Here is a 21,337-nt window from a genome sequence, read left to right as displayed (position 1 = left end):
TAATATTGAGATTCGTAAAATACCATGACAGCTGTCATATTTGAGCGATAATCAGCAAAGTTGGAGATTACACCTGTATATTGTGTCTGGTTGATTTTCATGCTGCAAGAGGAATTGGATTGTCTCGTCAACAAACACTGACGAAGTAATAGGTTCCCCTATAAGGTGCTTCCAGAGACAGTTGCCTTTCCTCTGAAAACACATAATAAAGGATTAAGCTGCATATTGTGGAAATGTAAGCACAGAATTAACAATTAACCAAACATATCACTTCTGTAATAGGCATGTTAGAACCTCCATTAGTTAGTGACTATTAAAGCTTATAACTAATTATAGTTAAAGATTGCAGATAACAAGGCTATTTTGAACATTTCATCGAGAACCTTCAGATTTGTATTTTGAATTGCTGGATGAGATTGCAGCAATTTGTTCCAGTTTTGGAATCAGAAATTGCAGAAAACCGGTATATTCACAAATAATGGACGATAAATTAGAAAAAACTGAAAATATTTCATAAGACTTGAACTCAAGCACTCACCCAAGTTTCATTTTATTTTTTAATTACCACTTCCCTTCCATCAATATTGGAAGTTGGCGCAGGAAAAAATCATTTCGATCAGTTAAGGATATCTTGTTTCCTTTAAACCAACGGTCTACTATAGTCTATAGTACATACTATATATTCTTTTCAAACTCGAGAGTAAAAAAATATTTGAGGTCCAAAAAAACTGCAAACTCAATTATGAAAAAGACATGGAATTTTTGAACAGAATTTTTGACAAAAAATAATAGAATGGAATATTTTAAGTATTTCTATTAAATATTAGTGAAAACGAGTCAAAAGTAATTTCCAACAACATCAACAAAGGACAATTTTCTTATAATGATCGGATGAAGATCATTTTTGCTTTATTAATACTTGAAGGATTATTCAAAGAAGAGATCTTAATATTATTTTTCAGAGGAAAAAAACTAAACTGAATTTTATTAAGGGACAAAAATCCAGTTACATAATTCTATCATTGCCAAATAACCATCTTGTAATGTGAGAATAAAAACAGCAAGAGATCAAAATTACCCCATTTACCTGTTCAAAAAAAACCCTGTGAAAATTCAGCTAACCCTGAATCCTATTGCAGCAATTAATAATGTTTCTTCTATTTGTTAAACTAACCAAACAAATTAGTTGCAATTTCCTACGGAAAATATCGAAACATATTCACTGCAGCTTTCACAAAATAAATAATGCGTAAGAATAAATACACACAAAATAATACATCGTTATTTTTGGATTAATGTCCCCAGAAAAACCCAACTCGGGAAAACCGGTGCAGCAGCGGACGGTTTAATTATTATGCAGTAGTAAATCTTAGTACAAATCTATGGAAGCTCAAATCTAGCTTTCCATACAGAGAAAATCACTGACATAAGTCTAGTGAGAAAAATTTCACTTCCACCAGTGATCTAATACTGACCTTGGCTCAAGATGAGCTGCCCCTTGCTGCCTCTACGTCACCCTGCTCGAACCAACGTCTCTCTTGCTCAATGATCAACTGCTACTCTGGAAACTCGATCTTTCTGGCATCCAGGCTCCCTTTGAAGCTTTGCGTTGCCTTTCTACATTACGTCAACCTCTCTGTGTAATTCTCTGTCTCTCTGCTATGCACTCACTGGATTGGAAAAACTTCCTTCTGACCTTACTATCCCTTCCCCTCTCTCACTGCTTCGACTTCACTAAATCACCTCCGACAATTGATTGATACTAATCTGGAGTTCGATTCCCCAACAATATCGAATTCCTTGTGGCTCAAGTGTGTTCTCCAACCCCCATCGAATTTCTTCTTATAATCTCTCGTTGAGGCTTCAATGACCAAGATTAAAACATAATCAATGGCTAAGATTAACTAGAACTTGATCCATGTCTTCTTCTAGAAGATTTCACCATAACTTAATTAATACACTTTAATTAATCAGTTTTCCTAAGTTTAGACTTAGGCGCCATTAAAAAGATTAATTATTTTAATTAAGTCATCTCTAGGTGGAATTTCCAGAAACGATTTCTAAGTTTTGGAAATATATGTATTTTAGCCTTCACAAAGTTTCGTGGCTAGAACACATCGAATGCTACAAAAATCAACACTCCCTCTTAGCGAGGAATGTGTTCTAGTGATGCAACCCACTGAAGAACTACCCTGTCTTTGCACCATCTCTTATTATGTTGCTGATGTCTGGCTGCTGTTGCCCACCAACTACTGCACAACTCTGATAAACGCTGCATCCGTGCTGCTGCTGGCCCTGCTGAACTGCTACCAACACTGCATCTGCACTGCAACTCCCTCTCCATCTGCTGCTGTTGCAACTGCAACAACTGCAATGGAAAAGCATCCAAAATACTAAACCAACTGTGGTCAGTGTGATGCATCTATCACCTGAGTTCTGACTGCTGCTAGACTCTGTGCTATCACTGAAGCCTCTGCGTTGTTGCTGACTCTGCTCTGTGCCAACTGCACTCCTACCAACTCTGCACTGCGCTGCCCAGTATCTGACATGCTACTAGCTACTCCATCTGTCACTCTAGCACCCGACTGTACCAACTGCCACTGATCCATCCTGTTGCTGCATGTTTTGGGCTCTCGTAGCAAGGTATTGATTCATGAGGTAGACCTCCTCAAGCGTCCTACCCATCCTGTAGCTGTGTGGGGCTATAAAACCAAATCACCCCACCTCACTCGTGGAGGTATCTCGATGATCATGGAAAACTCTTCCTCCAATATGGACGGCAGCCTGTCAATCTCCGCAGATGCAACTTGCTGATTCTGCTTCTCCTCATTGTCCTTCTTTCTGAGAGGACATTGAGTGTTGTGGTGGCCAAGCTCACCACATCTTCTCCTCGTTGTCCTTCTTTCTGAGAGGACATTGAGTGTTGTGGTGGCCAAGCTCACCACATCTTAAGCATTTCACCTTGGAAATGTCCTTCCTCAAGCGCTGCTCCTATTGACCTTTTTGTGCGAGGGCCACATCTTCCTCTTCCTTTACTTGCTTCATCCCACTACTGTTGCCAGTGATGGTGGTCTTCACCAAATCTTGCCTCATCTCCTCCTGCTGCAGATCATCCCACAAACAATCCTAATCTGGCAACTTTTCTCTGCCTAGAATACTTTGGATGAAGACTTGCCACTCTTCGGAAACGCTGTTGAGGGAAAACCGCACCAACTTTGTAGGCTGAGGCGCTGACCCTACTGCAGACAACTGATCTCGGATATCCTGAAGCCTAGTAAGGAAGGGGTCTATGCGCTCCCCTTTCTGCATCCTCGTGCATCTCAGCTTCTCCTCAAGATACATCTTCCGCTGCTCGGAAGATCCCTCATATAACGTAGCAAGTGCTTCCCACATCTGCTGGGCAGTGTCTTTGCCAGCTATGTGAGACACCACGTGATCTTGAACTCCATCGAGAATCAACCTCTTTGCCTTCACCATCTCCTTCTTGTAGGCCTTAAGCGGATCTGCATCTGCGGGTACAACTACCACTCCATTGATATAAGCTTTGAGATCGTACTCATCCAAAAGACAGGAAATTCTTGCATTCCAGATCACGTAGTTGGAGGTTCCATCCAACTGATCCTGATCTCTCAGCCTTGCTGATGCCATCTCTACAAAAATGTCGAATTCCTCCTCTTCTCCTCTGTGTAGCTGCTGACTAGCTCTACGCACTCCCTGTTGGAGTGGGCAAATCTTCTCACGGCTACTATTGTTTTGCTAGGAAAATTCGAACTTCTGGGCTAGAAGTCCCTTGAGGAAAGAATTCCCTCAGTGTGTGCTCTTCCTTCCTCCTGACGATATTTTGCACTAGCAAATTGTTGCAAAATAACTGCGTCCCAGCGGAAGATCTACTCTGCAAGGAAAAAATATTGTGTCTGCCTTTGGTAATCTCTAATTTGGAAAATTTATTCTTTGTCGACTCTCTCAGAGAAATTAATCTTCGTCAGAAAATGATCCTCCTGGCCCAAGGACTGCACTGCCTCTTGAAGGTTTCGAACTGCTGCATACGCAGAAATTCGAACCTTCTTCTCCTCTACTGCTACTGAGCTCTTCGACTTCTATTTGTGCTCTGATACCATGTGAAAATTCAGGGGTTTAGAACTGTTGCTGATGCAGAAATTCGAACCTCCTTCTCCTCTGCTGCCACTGAGCTCTTCGACTTCTACCTGTGTTTTGATACCATGTGAAAATTTGGCTAACCCCGAATCCTACTGCAACAATTAATAATGTTTCTTCTATTTGTTAAATTAATCAAACAAAGTATTTGCAGTTTCCTATGGAAAATATCGAAACATATACATTGCAACCTTCACAAAATAAATACCTCGGAAGAAATAAAAACACTGGAAGAATAGATGCACACACACAATAATATATCGTTATTTTTGGACTAATGTCCCCAGAAAAACCCAACTTGGGAAAACCAGCGCAGCGATTGAGGGTTTTATTATTATACAGTAGTAAATCTGAGTTCAAATCTATGGAAGCTCAAATCTAGGTTTCCATACAAAGAAAATGACTGATAAAAGTCTAGTGACAAAAATTTCACTTTCACTAGTGATTTGACACTGACCTTGGCTCAAGATGAGTTGCCCCTTGCTGCTTCTGCGTCACCCTACATAGATCTGTGTCAGCCTGCTCAGACGAACGTCTCTCTTCCTGATTGATTAGCTGCTACTCTGGAAACTCGATCTTCTTGGCCTCCGGGCCTCCACTCCGCTTCTGGCACTGAATTTCGACTTCTCCTCAACAAAATACGGATCTCCCTTTGAAGCTCTGCGCTACCTTTCTGCACTGTGTCAACCTCTCTGTGGAATTCTCTGTCTCTCTGCTATGCACTCACTAGACTGGAAAAACTTCCTTCCGGCCTTACTATCCCTACCCCTCTCACACTGCTTCGACTTCACTGAATCACCTCCGGCAACTGATTGCTGCTACTCCGAAGTTTGATTTCCTGAGCGATGGCGATAACATCATGTATAGATCTATTACGTAAAAACCCAAATTGCTCCATGGAAATATGTACAGAGAGAGAACCTTTTATCCGTTCAACAATCACCTTCGAAATTAGCTTATATATAATATTGCATAATGAGATCGGTCTAAAGTCTGAGAAAGTGCTTGGAGAGTTGACCTTCGGGACAAGGGCGATGAAGGTAGATTTAATAGAGCCTGAAATAAACCTCTTGATCCTTGATTCCTCAACCATATCCAATAATTCCCCTCCCATAAGCTCAAAAAAATGCAGAAAGAGTTCCACAGTCCATCCATCAGGTCCTGGGCATTTGTCCTTAGCAAAAGTTTTTAAGACCGGTAGAATTTCCTCCAAGGAGACTGGCCTATAGAGAGTCTCATTTGCTTCCTGATCAAACATCACAGAATATTCCTCAACACCCCATAGTTGATTTTCGATGAGAGTCTGAGTTTTGGTTGTGTAGAGGCTTAAGAAAGTTTTTACTGCCTCTCTCTGGATCTCCACATTGGAATATCTATATGTCCCGTCTGTGCCCTTAATACTCCAAATAGCATTGTCATTCCCCCGATGGTTTGCGAATTTGTGAAAAAAAATTGTATTCCGGTCACCCACACCAATCTAAATTGCTCGACTTTTTAGTTTCCATGTGTGCTCCTGTATCAACAGGATGTGCTGCCACTGTTCTTCCAAGATCTTCAATCGATCAAGACTGTGATGGGAGGGTGGCCCCGCCGGGAGGCTCCTACCAATGCTTTGTATTTCATCGATTAGGGCTTTTAGTTCCAAGTAAAGTCAGGTCTTCTTCTCCCTATCCCATACTTGTGTTGAAAAGTAACTAGATTCGGTCTTTATAATGACGTGTAATTGTGATTTTACGTAATTGATGAAAAGAAGAAAAATAAATTTATTATTGTAATTCTCGTCTCATGGGTTTCATGAGAAAGGAATTTTATTTTAGTATGACTCCCATTTTGAGTCCTTAAGATTGGTCATAAAATCAATTTGAGTCTATGTCATGTATGAAGGACCCTTCTCGGGCATATTACTATTATGTATGAGTCAACAGAAATGTCAAGCAACCCTCCAAGACAAGCACACGTCATCCCTCTTTAAGTCGGCTTCAAATGGAATTAATTATCTCCTCCAAACAACCATGCCGGCTTACCCTCTTCAAGTCGGCTTATTACAGTGGCAAACCATTGTAAATAGGGCCATCCGAATTTCATTTAGACAGAAATTTTTGGTCACCAAGTCTGAAGCAAAAAGTGAAAGGTACAACAGAAAAAAGAGCCGAGATAGGGTAGCCAAGAAAGTGAGAGGTCTGAAGTTTAGGTGCAGAGGAAGAGCTGAGAAAGGGTAGAAGAGAAAGTGCGAGGTCTGAAGTTTAGGTGCAGAAGAAAGAGTCGAGAAAGAGTAGCCAAGAAAGTGCAAAGCTTGAAGCTTAAGTGCAACAGAAAGAGAGGCTGAGACAAAGAAGGTAAAGTCTAGAAGGAAGGCCAAAGATTTGAAGCTAAAGAAGATCGAAGTGGAAGAGGAGTCGAGAAAAGGAAAGGAGCAGAAGGTTGATTGTCGTTGTCAAAGGATCTCATCAAGAGAACTTGTGTCTTGGTCTTGGAGTGGCAAATAGGTCAAGGGTCTTGGTCTTGGTATTCGTCAATTGGAATCTCTATAAGAAGAATTTGTGCGGGTTTTCCTCTCAAAGAGTAAGAGGTTTTAGCCCTGGTTGATAGCCTATATTTTGTCTCTTGTCTCTTTATGGTTTATGCATTAGTAGATGTTTGATGAAGAAGAACACTAATAACCTAAGTAAAAGAAGATCCTAATCTAAAGAAGTAAAAAGTTCTCACAAGTAGTTACTAATAGAAGAGAAATCACTTAATTTCTATGCCCTAGATTTCTCAACAACCCAAACCTGGCTCTTTAGGACAGATAGTTTCTCGGAAATATTGTCCATGGCGGAGCGCCCGTGCTGCCTCCCAGAGGAATTCCAAACTTCCATAACCAATTTATTAAAGTCTTCATCATCCAACCAAGTCCTGTTGAATTTGAAGGGGACACCTTTCCACACCATTTCCACACGTCATTGCTGTTGAAGAAAGTGTAACTAGGTTCGGTCTTCATAAATTGATCTTTGCACTTGTAAAAGAAAAGAATTATCATTTTTGTCATTATCAAGAATGGATTTCTTGTCCATTCATAGGTCATGTTTAAGTGCTTCTAGGAAAGTCAAAGAGTCAATGTAACTGTTGAAGACCCATGTGGGCATGTTACACTATGTCAATCTATGTATTAGAGTCAATGAAATATGTCAAAAAAGATCCTCCAAAGCAAAGACAAGTCTCCTCTTCAAGTCAGCTCAAAGAATGAATTTTTGGTGCACTTAAAGTCAAGTCGACCTCACTAGCTCAAGTGGGCCCAAAGTGGAGGGACAAACTCCTATATATAGGACAGTTCGACCTCATAAAAGATCCATCAAGTGATCTCTGAAATCAGCGAAGAAGAGAGTCAAGAAAGAGGTGCAAAAAGGAGGCATAAAGGTGATTCTAGGGCAGCGAAGAAGAAGCAAGAGAAACAAAGTTTGGGAGGGCTATTTTAGGGCCTAATTTTGTCACATGTGCGAAGAAAGGAGGGCAGTTCTGCAGTCACATCAGATCCACAAGTGCAGCAACTTAATCAAGTTTGATTGGGCTAAGAAAAGCAATGTTCCACCAAGACTCTGGTGTGGGGAGACGCGGGTGCGGGGAGACGCACAAGGGGGACGTGTGGGAGCACCCTCAAATTTTAGGGAAATTTCGGGGGTGCGGGGAGACGTCGAGGTATATATATATATATATATATATATATAATTCAAGTTCATATTCATTGTTCATTGTTCAATAATGAAAGAATAAAAATATTAAATAGACAATTGAATCATTGATCCATCCTCATCATTCATTTTGATAAATACATCATTCATATGACATACTCAAGTCTCATTATTGAATTATTCATACATACCATGAGATTCGATAAAATAAATAAAAATCAATAATGAAATATTCAAATACATTGATCCATATCATTCATCATTCAATGATTCATCATTCTACAATCTACATTGATTTAAAAATTAAATTCATCATTCATCATTCTAGAATCTAAATTGAAAGCAAAACATACTAGAATATTTTCAAAGTTTGAACACTAAATTTATATAACTCAAAGTTTGAACCTAGGTTTTAGACTTTTAGTTATTTAATATTTTTTTGTTCTATTTAGTTTTAATTTTAAATTTTTTTAATTGTTTTGATTTTTAATTTTTAATTTGGGTCTTATTAGACAAATTTAAAGGGGGACACCCAGAAGCACCCTTTTTGAAGGGGGACGCCCAGACGCACCCTTTTTGGGGAGTCTAGACTCCCACACTGAAGGGGGATGCCCAGACGCACCCTTTTTGGGGAGTCTAGACTCCCACACTGGGGAAACGCACCCCCTTGCATCTCCCCAAGACTCCCCAAAAAGGGTGCGTGGGGAAACGCACCCCCAAGAGACTCCTCGTCCCGGGTGCGAGGGGTGCGTGCACCCGACCCTGGGGGACGCGTCCCCGTGGAACACTAAAGAAAAGGCTTCTAATAAAGCCTCCATCTCTAGTGAAGAAGAAGACACCTAAAATGAAGGAAGGAAGCAAGTAAAAGGGATCATTTCAAGCCCTGGATCAGCCACACGTGCGAAGAATTTAGATCTGCAGTAAGGTAAGAGGATAAACGTTTCAACTCGGAATTATCTCTCAAGGAAGGGCTCATTGTCTAGCCTACGTGTCAAAGAAAGGGAAGATTTCCAAGCGAAGTAGAGAAGGAAAGGAAGACTCCAAAGAAGAGGTCTCTAAGGAGACCTAGGGTTTCTGCAGTTGCCAGAAAAAGAGCCATCAGTTGCTGGAAGAAGTGTGAAGGAAGAGATCAAGGTGCAAAGCGGAAAAGGGCATTGATTGAAGGACAAAAGGAAGAGACACTGTGTCTTGTGCTTGGAGGATCTACTGGTCAAGGGTCTAGGGTTTGGCATTTGTCAACTTAAGCTTCAATAAGAGAAATTTGCAAAAGGGTCTTCCTCTCTAGGAGAGAGATGTTTTGCCCTGGCTGAGAGCCAACTTCTTGTGTTCTTGTCTCTTTTGTTTTTTGGTAATTGTTTGATGAAGAAAGAGATCACACACTAATAATAATTAGAGAAGATTGTGTTAATAAGAAAAAGTAAAAAGTGCTTCACAAATAGTTATCATCGTCAGAAGAATCTCATTATAACCTAGATGCCTTAAATTCTTCAACAATTGCAAAATAATAGGACAATGATCCGAGATATACATTTTCACAACCTGCGATCTCGAATTTCCCAAGATTTTGAATAGATTTTGATGTACCATGAAACAATCAAGTTTCTTTCCGATATATTCACCACCGCATCTGCCATTATGCCACATAGGCTCAAGAGGATCAGGACAAACATCTACCAAGTGGTTATCCCCAAAGAGAGTGTTGAGGTGAATTCATAGCGTGTCACCATGACCCATCGACCCCCAGTACTCATACGTAGATAAAATCACATTATGATCACCTGCAATAATCAATGATCCAATATTAAGTATATTCGAGGATTCCATCCGGTCCCAAAAACATCATTTGTCTGCATATAGGGCATATATGTTCCATCTATGAAGCTTTTCATGTGAGCCGTTAATGTGTCCAGAGAGTAAGATGCCCGCAAAAAACTTATAGGCTTTAAAATTTGCCCAGTATGGGTCCCAAAGAGCCACGAAACCCTTGAATAAACCACAGGAATCGATAGTAGGCATACAGCAACGAGGATAGATCAGTCTAAAGTATGCCAAAGACCTAGCCGAATCCACCATAGTTTCCTGAATGAGGACAATAAAAGGCCAAACAGAAAGGAAGTGGTGGCCAAATTTAGCGTTTAGCAGCATCCCCAAAGCCATGCATATTGAAGGACATAATGGACATCATGACCCAGTCTCTAGGGGCACACATGCTCTAAGGGCCCCAGTAGAGGAGGATTCAAGGACAAGAACATCAAAAAGTCCACTGGAATCATGAAATAGGTGTTTACCAGATGTCTTCCCCCTGAAATGCCGACTACCCTTTCTGGCCCGACGACGGGTGGTGACGTCCTTGGCAGACGCAGGGCTGATGACAGGAGAAACGACACTAGACCTCCCTTTGTGAACAGTAAGAGCAGTAAGGTCCATAATCGGGTTTAGCTTTAAAAATTCTAAATCACTATCCATCGAATTGTGCGGGGAAGGAAGTTATGGCTCTGATGGAGGGGAATGTGTGGACAGTATAGGATTAGAGGATAAGGGGGCGGAAGCATTCAAATGAGATGGCAAGAGCATGGCAGAGGCAACCACAGTGGGGGAAATAGGATGTGAATCCAAATGGGGAGCGGGATGGAAGGCAGGGCCATCATCAGACAACATGGAGAGTTCCCCTAAAGGTAAATATGGGAGTCGATCGTGAGGGTCCATAAACTGCCCCAGACAAGAGATTGACTTATCGCCTCGGGAAGTAGTGAGTGACCGAGAAGAACAGATATATATATATATTTATTATCAAGAAAATAGGGCTCATCTGAGGATGTAAATGTACCTTGTTCTGATCCCGACTAAGGTCGGGAAGGTCTATGAGAGCGGTTGTAAGAAGGCAGGCCACCAACACGACGTAGTGCCCCAGTTCCATGAAATTGCCTAGGGAATCTCTCCAATAGATGTCTTGTATGGTGGCATAATAAGCAACGAAAAGGAGTGCCCCAGTAGTCGATCCTTTGATCGATACACAATGTTCCCCATCCCAGTATAACACTCTTAAACAGGCCTCCAGCATAATCCACGTCAACTAATATCCAGGACACCCTCTTATCACGAGCATCCAACACCCTGGGATCTATTAGTCCTTACAATCTCCTAGGCTGAAAAGGAAATCGACAAGGGTAACCTCAAACCACTTCAGCTCAGTAGCTAGCCCTACTGAGCATGAGAGGGATCTCTCTAAGTCTCTTATCAGTGATATGACTTTAAAGCAAATGAATTTTAGGCTAGATATGTGTATTTGTTTGTTTGTTTGTGAAAATTTGGTTTTTTAAGGATTTGCTGAACTTAGGGTTTGGAGCCACAAGTAGGTCTAGGCGTGGGAATGTAGAAGCAAACATAAGGAGCTAGATGTCAGAAGCCATGGTGTAATTTGCGTATTTGTCAGTGTAGTATAGAGGATATAGTGTGGAAAAAACTAATGAGCATAAATAAACATGATTTCATTAGCTTAGGAAGACAAAACACATAACCATGAAAACCAGATAATAGAGCTTGAAAAACAAGAATTCTGAGTATTTTATCACAAGGCATTCATAGAAAGAAGAGATATAATGTAGATAAAGATGTTTAGGACATGAGAAAACAAAAATAATGAAGTACAAACACCATGAACTCACTGGGCTAGAGTTCTTTGAAAATCGCTGCAACCTGTATCTGTATTAGCTGAAAGATGATTACAATGCAAGCCTCCTTTACAAAAAGTTCAACCTTCTTCTCTTGAGGAGAAATGATACTTATAGACTTTCCTTGACCACTTTCCCACCTTCAGGAGTCGAATTCCTTGGTGAAGGAACTGACTCCAAGATTCTCTCAACCAACAGGTGAGAGTGAGAAGGTGCAACTCAAACACCTCATGAAGAGTTTGTTTAGGAGTTTTCTTCTTTTATGAGGCCTAATAAACATCAAAAACAACTTATGATATACATTTATTCATGCCTACATCACCTAGCCTTGTAACTAGTGCCATTACATAGAGAATCTTGACTTTGACCAAGTCAGACTAGAAACTAGAAATTTTACACAGTGAAAATTTTCAAATAAAAACACAGAAAGTGCAGAAGCACAACGCCAACTTTGAGCTGATTTTTAGGTGCCTTCCAGGGGTCAAAATACAAATATGAGAGAACGGTCAACTAGCCCTTCAAGTCTAGTTTCCAGAACAGTTTGAATTTCTGAATTTGGAGCATGGGAAGACCTTCAAAAATCCATTCTCCCAAGGTCACTCCAGAAGCACAGCGCCTGTCAAAAAATGGTCCAGAATGCTAGTTTTTTGCCACCTTTTTGCACTTTTCTCCAAAACTAAGCCACCTCTGCAAAATCTGGGCAAATGGGTTTTTAGAGGATGCCAAGACCTTTCCAAAAATGTAGACCTTTCCTCAAATGGATGCCTGAGGAAAAAGCGCAGTGCCTTCTGGAAAGGCCAAATTTCTGAATTTAGACCAAAATTTGCCAAAAAACTCAAAATGCTCAAAATTAGCTCAAAATTGGAGGGAAGGTGTAAAAATGATTTTGTTATAGCTTCATGGATGTTTCAGCAAGCATCTCCAAATTTCCCTTATCCTTTTGTTCTTTTTTGGTCTCCTTGAGCTTGTTTTTAAGTTGTTTCACTTTGACATTGGCGATCATGTTTTGAGCTTGATAATGATGCGCCATGTGTCTGAGCATTTGATTATCTCTGTTTGCCTTCTCTAGGAGCTTCTCTAAGTGTTCATTTACCTTGTTAAGCCAATATTCTTTATCTTGATTTACCTCTAGGGCAATCCTTTCTTCTAGGTCAAGGTCTTCATTAAGCAACATTTGTTTTTGTTCCTCTTGCAAAGCTTCCTTGAGACCTCTGGTTCTTGGTCTTTTCCTTTTCCCTTTCACCTATGATACTTCAAGCTCGCTTGATGTCATGACCACCTTACCTTTGCCAATTTGCTGCATTAAATTAGTTTTTTCCTTTTCTAGGATCAACTCTTTTGCTTTGAGTTGACTGTTTTCCTGTTCAAGGAATGTTATAACATACTTTGCCCTTTCCAAATTTATTGCCAGCTCCTTGATTTGGTAGTCTTTGTCCTGATAACCAGTCTCATGCTTGTGGTTTGATCTTCTGGCTTTGAATCAATTAACTCAAACTCATGCTCCACTGTATCCTTATCTTTTGCAAAATTCCAAGCAGTGAACATCCTCAAAGCACTGTTTGATGAAAGGATAGAGTTGATTGTGTTGCAGTCTGACGGCTCATATCTGAGAATCCTCCCTCCTTTGTGTTGTCTCTTTCTTTTTAGCGAAGATTCAGCCTCCATGATGACACAAAGTCCTAGCAACAGGAAGTGAAAATAGATGTGAGGTGTGAATGGAAATGAAGTGATATGTAGGAGATTTTGACAAAATGATGGGAGGGGTTTTATGATAGATGAGATGACTTTGAAAAACTGATGGAAATGAGTGAGGAAAATAGTGAAAAAATGTGGCTTCTTGTAAGTGAGACCAAGAAGGTTTATAATGAGATTTGCCCAAAATAACTCTAGGAAGGAGCTAGGGTTTTGTTTTTTTAGTGTTTAAACTTTGTTTGGAGGTGGATGAACTGGTCAAAATGACTCATCAGACATGTGTGAAGGTGTAGAATATCAATTCACATGTTTTGGAGATGAAAAGTTATGATGGCCATTTTTACCCTAGCATTTCCCATGAAAAATTTGCTACAAACCCTAACTTGGAGAATCATTGACATGAGATGAAATTGGGAAAGAAAAAGATGGAGGATGATGGTGTAATTACTTGTCCCTTGGCTTAGAAGTCAATAAAATCAAGCTTGCAAGTGAAAAATTGAGATTTGGGAGAGTTTTGAAGGATTTCTGGGCACTCTGTCCTGCGCGCAGCGTAGTGTTCCTACGCGCAACGCAGTTCACAGAAGCGCAACGCCATCTTCCAAACCACTTTTGGAGGCCTTAAACTGCTCCAAATTGAGAGCTTGATAGCTCGTTGGAAAGCTCTTGAAGTCTGCTATAAGATGGACACCTCAAGCATGTAATTTGGACACTCCATGAGGGAGAAAAATTGATTTTCCCAAGGTCACTCCAAAAACTCAGGGTTTCTCTAACAAAAGAGAAGCTCCAACTTGCAAAGCACTTTTGGATGCCTTTCACTAATCCAAATCATGATCTGAAGGTACCATTGGAAAGCTTAGGATGTCTTCTACACAATAGAGTCCTTAAGAACTACCAACACCTGCTCCAAACCCCTGAAAAACTGTCTTGAAGTCAAGCTGTCCAGAAGTGCATTAACTCTCCTGCAGGGCTGCAGCGAGTGTATTTTGCGAATTTATTTCAAATCATAACACCTGTGCATAAACTGAAGGAGGTTTTTGTTCCTTGAACTATAATGGACAAAAACCTCTTTCACTTTTGTAAAATTAGTCTCCATTTTGTCAGAAACATATTTTGAATCAAACATGTCCCTATGAGGAATGATGAGGTGAGGTAGTGTACTGCAACATTGTCTTATTTGAAATAAAGCATTAAAGTTACCTTTATTTTTATTTCCCTAAGCTGCTAACTCCCTTTACCTACTTAATCACATGATGTACATGCTTTTGGAAACATATGGTAGCGTGATGACACATGAAGTGAAACCCTAGACCATGACCTAAAATGAGGAATTTAACCATTTCATGACCCAAGACACTTAAATGAAGATATGATACCTCGAAGAAGACAATGACCATGATAAGTGATGAAGCCCATGGGTAAGTGAAGGGAGCAGCAGTGACCTAGACACGATAACCAATGACCAAATTTTTATTTGACTCACTGAAATGACAAAAATTTGACTTGACACCCTAACAACACCTTGTAAGAGCATATTTGATCACTGGTGACAAGCTGAACTGACTGACACTTATAAACTTATCCTCATCATCAGCTATCACATTATCCCCTCTTCATGTCTCAGAACTTCTTCATCATGACTTCAACAATGCTTAAAGATGCTCCACTTCAATGCTTCAAAACAAACTCCAATTAGTCATACACCAAATATCCAAGTCCAATTTTGTTACGCTTCTACACCGTATTTTGTTGTCTCCATAGTCAGAATTAAGAGGCCTTCACAATACGAATCAAGAGAATGTTGGAATTTCTAAGTCTAACCCGTTAGAAGCCCTTCATGTACTTTTTGATTTATTCCTACCTACTTGTTCTATTAATTAACAAGTTATTTACCATGTAAATACTGGAAATAAATACAAGTACATGCTCAACACATTACAGATCATCAACTGAAGGAAACAAAAACAAGCACACAAGTGACACTGTTGTTTTTGGACTAATGTCCCTAGAAAAACCTAATGCGGGAAAATCGGTGTAGCTATCTGAGGGTTTGATTTATTAAGCAGTTTCAGAATACAATCTGGGTGCCAAATCCAACTCACCCAACAGAGAAAAATCTCGCCAGTAGTACCTCTCTACTCGGAAGCAGATATTCCAGCTGAAATCCAGGATAAACACTCTGACAGCTCCACAGCTCCAATTTGCTCCACGAAACCCCAGTGTCAGCGTTTAGGGATTGTGTCAGCCTCTCTCTGGCCCAACATTAGCCCAATGTCACTCTGGCATCGCCTGCTTAGCCTATGGAGGCACTGCATCACCCACGCCGGCCCTTTGAGGTTGCGCAGCTCCTGGCTGGCTCTGCATGAACCCTTGGTTGCCTCTACGTCGCTCTCTCCGGCTACTGCGTTGATCCTCCTGGTGCTATTTTTGCCTCTCAGCTTCTGTATTCACTACCCCTCAGCTGCAACTCTGATCACTCTCTCAGCTTTCTCACCAAACCCAGCCCTAGAAAGTCGAAATATTGATCTCTTGGTGTGTTCTCCAAGTGACCCTCAAGCCTCCTCTTATACTTTTCTCGTTGACAAATCAACGGCCGAGATTAAGTCCCTAATCAACGGCTAAGATTAGATCTGATTTGATTCATGACTTTTGGACCATTCTAACACAATTTTATATTAATTCACATTAATATTTTATTTTCCCTAAGTTTAGACTTAGGGACTCCATTAAAAATATTAATTATTTTAATATCTCCCAAATTGTTTAGAATCTGACCAAACCCTTTCTGGGTATTGGAGATCTCATGTGCCTTAGCCTCTCCAACAATTTTCGTGGCTAGAGCACATCCGATGCTACCCCAAATCAACACTCCCTCTTAGCGAGGACTATGCTCTAGCAATACTCCTCACTAAGTATCACCCTGATCATCCGGCATCGGTCCCTGTGCTAATGCTAGGCTTGCTGCCCAACATCCTCTGCACTGCTGCATCCTGTACTGCTACCCATGGCCCTGCCATTGCCACTGCTGCATCCCTGCTGCTGCCCATGGCCCTGCCACTGCTACTGCTGCTCAGCCTGCATCTGCACTGCAACCCCTCTCATCATGTTGCATCGTTCTGCCCATGGCACTGCCACTACCAACTGTTGCACTGCAACTCAGTTACTAAGAAGTAAGTAACTGATCTCCCAACTCTGACATCTCTGTCAGGCTAGAGACACCCCTAATGCTGAAGCCCCCTCTGTCACTGACAAGTGCTCCCTCTCTAACCTTTGTGCTGCTTCAACAACTCTGTACATCTCACACCGTTGCACACCTCTCTGTGCCATCTTGCACTGGTGCAACACTCCCGTGCTTCTCGCACTGCTGCCTCACGCTGTACTGGGAATCCTGCATTGTAGCTCCCTCATCTGCATCTATGTCTATTGACATCCACCAATACTGCTACTCCTCTTCAGGGCTCCTGTAGCAAGGTCTAATCTAAGAGGCTGGGTACCTCAAGGATCCTGCCCCTCAATGCTTGTAGTCTGTCTGACTATAGCTCGATGTCTCCCCACTTCCACTCAAGTGGTGTGTGTGCACTCATGGTACAATCATCGTTTGTCTCCACTTCCTTCTCTGCCGTTGCTGGCGCAGCCTTGGTCGCATAATGATCCAGCTCCCCACAGTGGAAGCATTTGACCTTGGAGAGGTCCTTCTTCTTCCGTTTCTCCTGCTTTCCCTCAAATGCTAGGGTAGCATACACCTCCTCCTCCTTGATTCTGATCCCCTTGCTGCTGCTTCCCGCCTTGCTCAATGTTGTGATCTCTTTTTGGCAAAGAGCAACCCACATTTCCTCCCAATCTGGAAGGGTCGCCCTGCCCAGTATGCTTTGGACAAACACCTCCCAGTCTTCTGAGACTACGTTCAGGGCTGTTCTCACCATCAATTCTTGATCCGACGTGGCCCCTATGGAAGTCAGCTGATCCCGGATCTCCTTCAATCGACCGAGGAAGGGGTCGATCTGTTCTCCCTTCTGCATCTGGTATGATCACAACTGATTTTCTAGTAACATCCTTCTCTGCATAGAAGTATGCTGGTACAATTTCTTTAGGGCCTCCCACATCTCATTTGCCATGTCCTTTTCGACAATATGTGGTACCACATGGTCCTTGACCCCGTCAAGAATGATGCTCTTGGCCCTCGCCATTGCCTCCTCGTACTTGTCGTTATCAACTGGGTCAACTGGGATAGCTATCGTCCTCAAGGCGAAGTGCTTGACACGATTTCTATCTAGAACGGATAGGATTTTGGCCTTCCAAACTACGAAGTTTGAGGCTCCATCCAGTCTGTCCTGGTCTCTTAACCCGTTCACTGCCATCTCGCTGCTCCTCTACTTCCCTCCTGGAAGTTCTTGGTGTGACTCCCTCTGAGCCTCGATTTCCCTCTTGGAAACCCTTCTGCCAATGTTGAGATGCCCCCACTCTGATCATTAATGCAGCTGCACCATTGATTTGGATTTCTCGGCTAGAAATCCTCGGTATCAACTCCCTCCTCCTTGGCCTTGCCCTGCTAGGTACTGTTTTGACTACAGTACCCCACCAACTCCACTCTGCAACTTACCCACAGTCTCCTAAACCCCAGCAAACTAAAGCTTAGAGCTCCTAGGCTCTGCGCATCCCGACAGTGGCAAATCAGCTTCCTTAGCCAATTGTGTCAACCCTCCTAGCCTCTGCATGAGCCTGTCTTTGCCTCCCTCAGCCTTTGTGCTTCCTCTTGTTGGCTCGAACTTGATGATGCAGGCACTACGTCACCCCTTCCTTGCTGCTTCTCTGCTAGGAACAACTTCTATCACTCGAGACAACTGTTTTCTGCTGTTGCTACTCTGCTTAGCTGATGTCCTCAGTTTTCTTGTGATCTGCAACCACGCTCTGATACCATGTTGGAATTTCCAAGTCTAACCCGTTAGAAACCCTTCATGTACTTTCTAATTTATTCCTACCTACTTGTTCTGTTAATTAACAAGTTACTTACCATGTCAATACTGGAAATAAATACAAGTACATGCTCAACACATTACAGATCATCAACTAAAGGAAACAAAAACAAGCAAACAAGTGATACCGTTGTTTTTGAACTAATGTCCTCGGAAAAACTGGTGCAACTATTTGAGAGTTTGATTTATTAAGCAGTTTCAAAATACAATCTGGGTGCCAAATCCAGCTCACCCAACAAAGAAAAGTCTTGGCAGTAGTACCTCTATACTTGGAAGCAGAAATTCCGATTGAAACCTCGGATAAACACTCCAACAACTCCACAGCGCCAATTTGCCCCACGAAGCCCCAACATCAGCCCTAGGGACTGTGTCAGCCTCTCTCTGGCCCAGCGTTAGCCCATCGTCACTCTGGCTTGGCCCGTGTTAGCCTCTGGAGGCACTGCATCACCCATGCTGGCTCTCTGAGGCACTGTGCAGCTCCTGGCTGGCTTTGCGTGAACCCTTGGCTAGTTCTGTGTCCCTCTCTCCAGCTATTGCACTGATCCTCCCGGTGCTATCTTTGCCTCTTTGCTTCTCTATTCACTGCCCCTCAACTGCAACTCTGATCACTCTCTCAACTTTCTCAGAAAACCCAGCCCTAGAAAGTCAAAATCTTGATCTCTTGGTGTGTTCTCCAAGTGACCCTCAAGCTTCTTATACTTTTCTCGTTGACAAATCAACGACCGAGATTAAGTCCCTAATCAACGGCTAAGATTAGATCTGGCTTGATCCATGACTTTTGGACCATTCTAACACAATTTTATATTAATTCACATTAATATTTTATTTTCCCTAAGTTTAGACTTAGGGACTCCATTAAAAATATTAATTATTTTAATATCTCCCAAACTGTTTAGAATCTGCCCAAACCCTTTCTGGGTATTGGAGATCTCATGTGCCTTAGCCTCTCCACCAATTTTCGTGGCTAGAGCACATCCGATGCTACCCCAAATCAACAGAGAAAATGCCACTGAAATTGTCATTCTCGCTATCTTTCTTCAAATCAGGATTCCTTTTTATCTTTGTGCTTCTCCTTAAGTTGTTGAGCTATATTCGACATCACAACATTCTCCCCTTTTTGATATCCAATCCGTGACTTTTTTTTTAATTCTTTCTACTAGTTGACAACTTTTTGCAATGCTTCAATTATGTTAGATGCTGCCAACTGCTCTTGCTTCAAGCTTCATTCCCAGATGTATCTATTTGTTTGAAGGTTGCCTCTATTTGTGTCCATAATTTACCTGTTCTCACATCAAATCCCTGAGTCAAAATATTCAACTTCTGTAATAATAGCAACATAGTTATTCGCTTATTAGCATTAGATGGCCTTCTGTTGCTCCAATTTCTGTTTAGAGATCAATTGGAAAATATTTTTAACAACAGCCCATTGGATAGATAGGAGATCATGTTCTTTCAAAATAGTGTTCCTGACAAATGATCTATCAAAGAATGATTGTTAATATAGCTCATCAAGGATTTCATAAGGACCCTTTCACGGATAGCTTCTGCAATAATGATCAAGAATCACAAGCTCCCCCTAATTGTATGCATGGTCTCTTTTTGGCAGAATCCCATCATCAAACACTCGGAATATCAAGGATATCTTCATCAAGTCAACAACATGTGTTGTTGGCTGGAGAGTTCAGGAGATTTTTAGATTGTATTTTCTTTCTTCTCCATACTTGTGTAATTCTCTTCTCTGGCATGGTTCTAGCTTGTGTAGGATCCCAAGTTAAGTTACAATCACGTGCCATATGACCAATGTTATGACACTTGAAGCATTCTATGTTGTTCATGAATAAGAATTCATGATTTCTTCCAGCATAATTGCTTCTCGGAGATTGTCAGGGACCATAATGTCTATCTTTGTGGTATGCCCTACAATATTTTGCCATGTGTCCAAAGTTTGTACAATAATAACAATAACCAAGAAATATACTTTGGTACCTGGGAGAAGAAGGTTTCCTTGATGTACTTCTAAAGTCTTTCTACCTTGAGATCCTTTGATTATAACCATTGCTTCTTGCATCCTTGACATCATCTGCATTTCTTCTTGGAATATGATTTCCTTCATTGTTGCCTTGACTCTTATCCTTGCCTTTGCTGGAATTGGGAGCATCAACATTTCTTTCTGGCTTCCTCACATCCTTGTTGTTTGAAGCATTATCATTCTTGCTTGAGGATTCTCCTTCATAGCCAAGACCTGATTTATCAAATGGGGATCTTTGATGGCTGAGCATGTCATCCAAGGCTTGAGAGCTCTTCAAAAAATTGTCCATCCCTTCAACCTTTTTCCTAAGGGAGACAATCTCTTCTTCCAATCTTTCGCAATCATTATTCTTCTTAGCAAGTTGTTTCTCAAACTCTTCCTTGATACATATTGCTTCATTTTCTTCTGTTTTAAGGGAGATGATATCTGATTTCATTCTGAAGATTTCTTAATTTTCCTTAACTAGATTGCTCTCCATTTCTTCCATGATCCTTGTAGCTTTACATGCTTCAGCCTTGAGAAGGTTGAGGTCGGATTTTAGTTTGAATATTTCTTCATCCTTTGCTTTTAGTTGGCATATCATGGTGTTTTTCTCCTTTTCTGCTTCATCAACCTGTCCTTCTATGATTACCAATGCTTCCATTGTCTTCTCAGTTCCTTGTGCTTGTTTCCTTGCTTCTTCTAGTTGTGATCTAAGGGAGGAGACCTCTTCCTTGTATTGACCAATCTGTGTTTCAAGTTTGTTCAAGCTCTTGTGCCTTTGTTCAAGGTGGCTTGACAAATTATTTTCTCGTTTCTTTGCTTTATCCAATTGATTTGTCATGGATATGACTTCTTCATGATGCTTTCTTTTGCTTTGATGAAATTCCTTCTTAAGCTTGGCAAGCTCTTCATCCCTTTCTTGTACTTGAAGCTTGACAAGGTCAACTTTCTTCTTTGTTTGGACTAGGTCACCAGCTAGTGCTTTCTTCTTAAGTTCTCCATTTTCCTTTTTCAAACTGTATTTTCTTCCATGGCAGCGATAAGTTTATTGAGGAGATCTTCTTCGAAATCTTTTTCATTCTCTTCATATTCTAAATCTTCTTTGTCTTTGATGTCATCATTCTCATTTTCAACTTCTATGATGGTTTTTGGATTTCCTTCTTGGTTTCC

The 21,337-nt window shown here is 41.2% G+C and overlaps 1 protein-coding gene across 1 annotated transcript in view; it reads right to left on the bottom strand.

Moving 5' to 3' along the window:
- LOC149250647 (putative acyl-activating enzyme 19) overlaps positions 1–21,337 on the bottom strand; it is a 467,065-nt gene that overhangs the window by 1,246 nt on the left and 444,482 nt on the right. The window contains 1 exon segment of the mRNA XM_089459163.1: positions 74–192. Within this exon segment, the coding sequence (XP_089315289.1) occupies positions 74–192 (119 nt within the window).

The sequence above is a fragment of the Pinus tabuliformis genome, chromosome 7 (genome assembly GCF_031772625.1).
Source record: "Pinus tabuliformis cultivar Carrire ecotype Pingquan chromosome 7, CPIR1, whole genome shotgun sequence".
Classification (NCBI taxonomy): Eukaryota; Viridiplantae; Streptophyta; class Pinopsida; order Pinales; family Pinaceae; genus Pinus; species Pinus tabuliformis.
The sequence above is the reverse complement of the archived record's forward strand: the minus strand, read 5'-3'. Positions and strand labels throughout refer to the sequence as shown.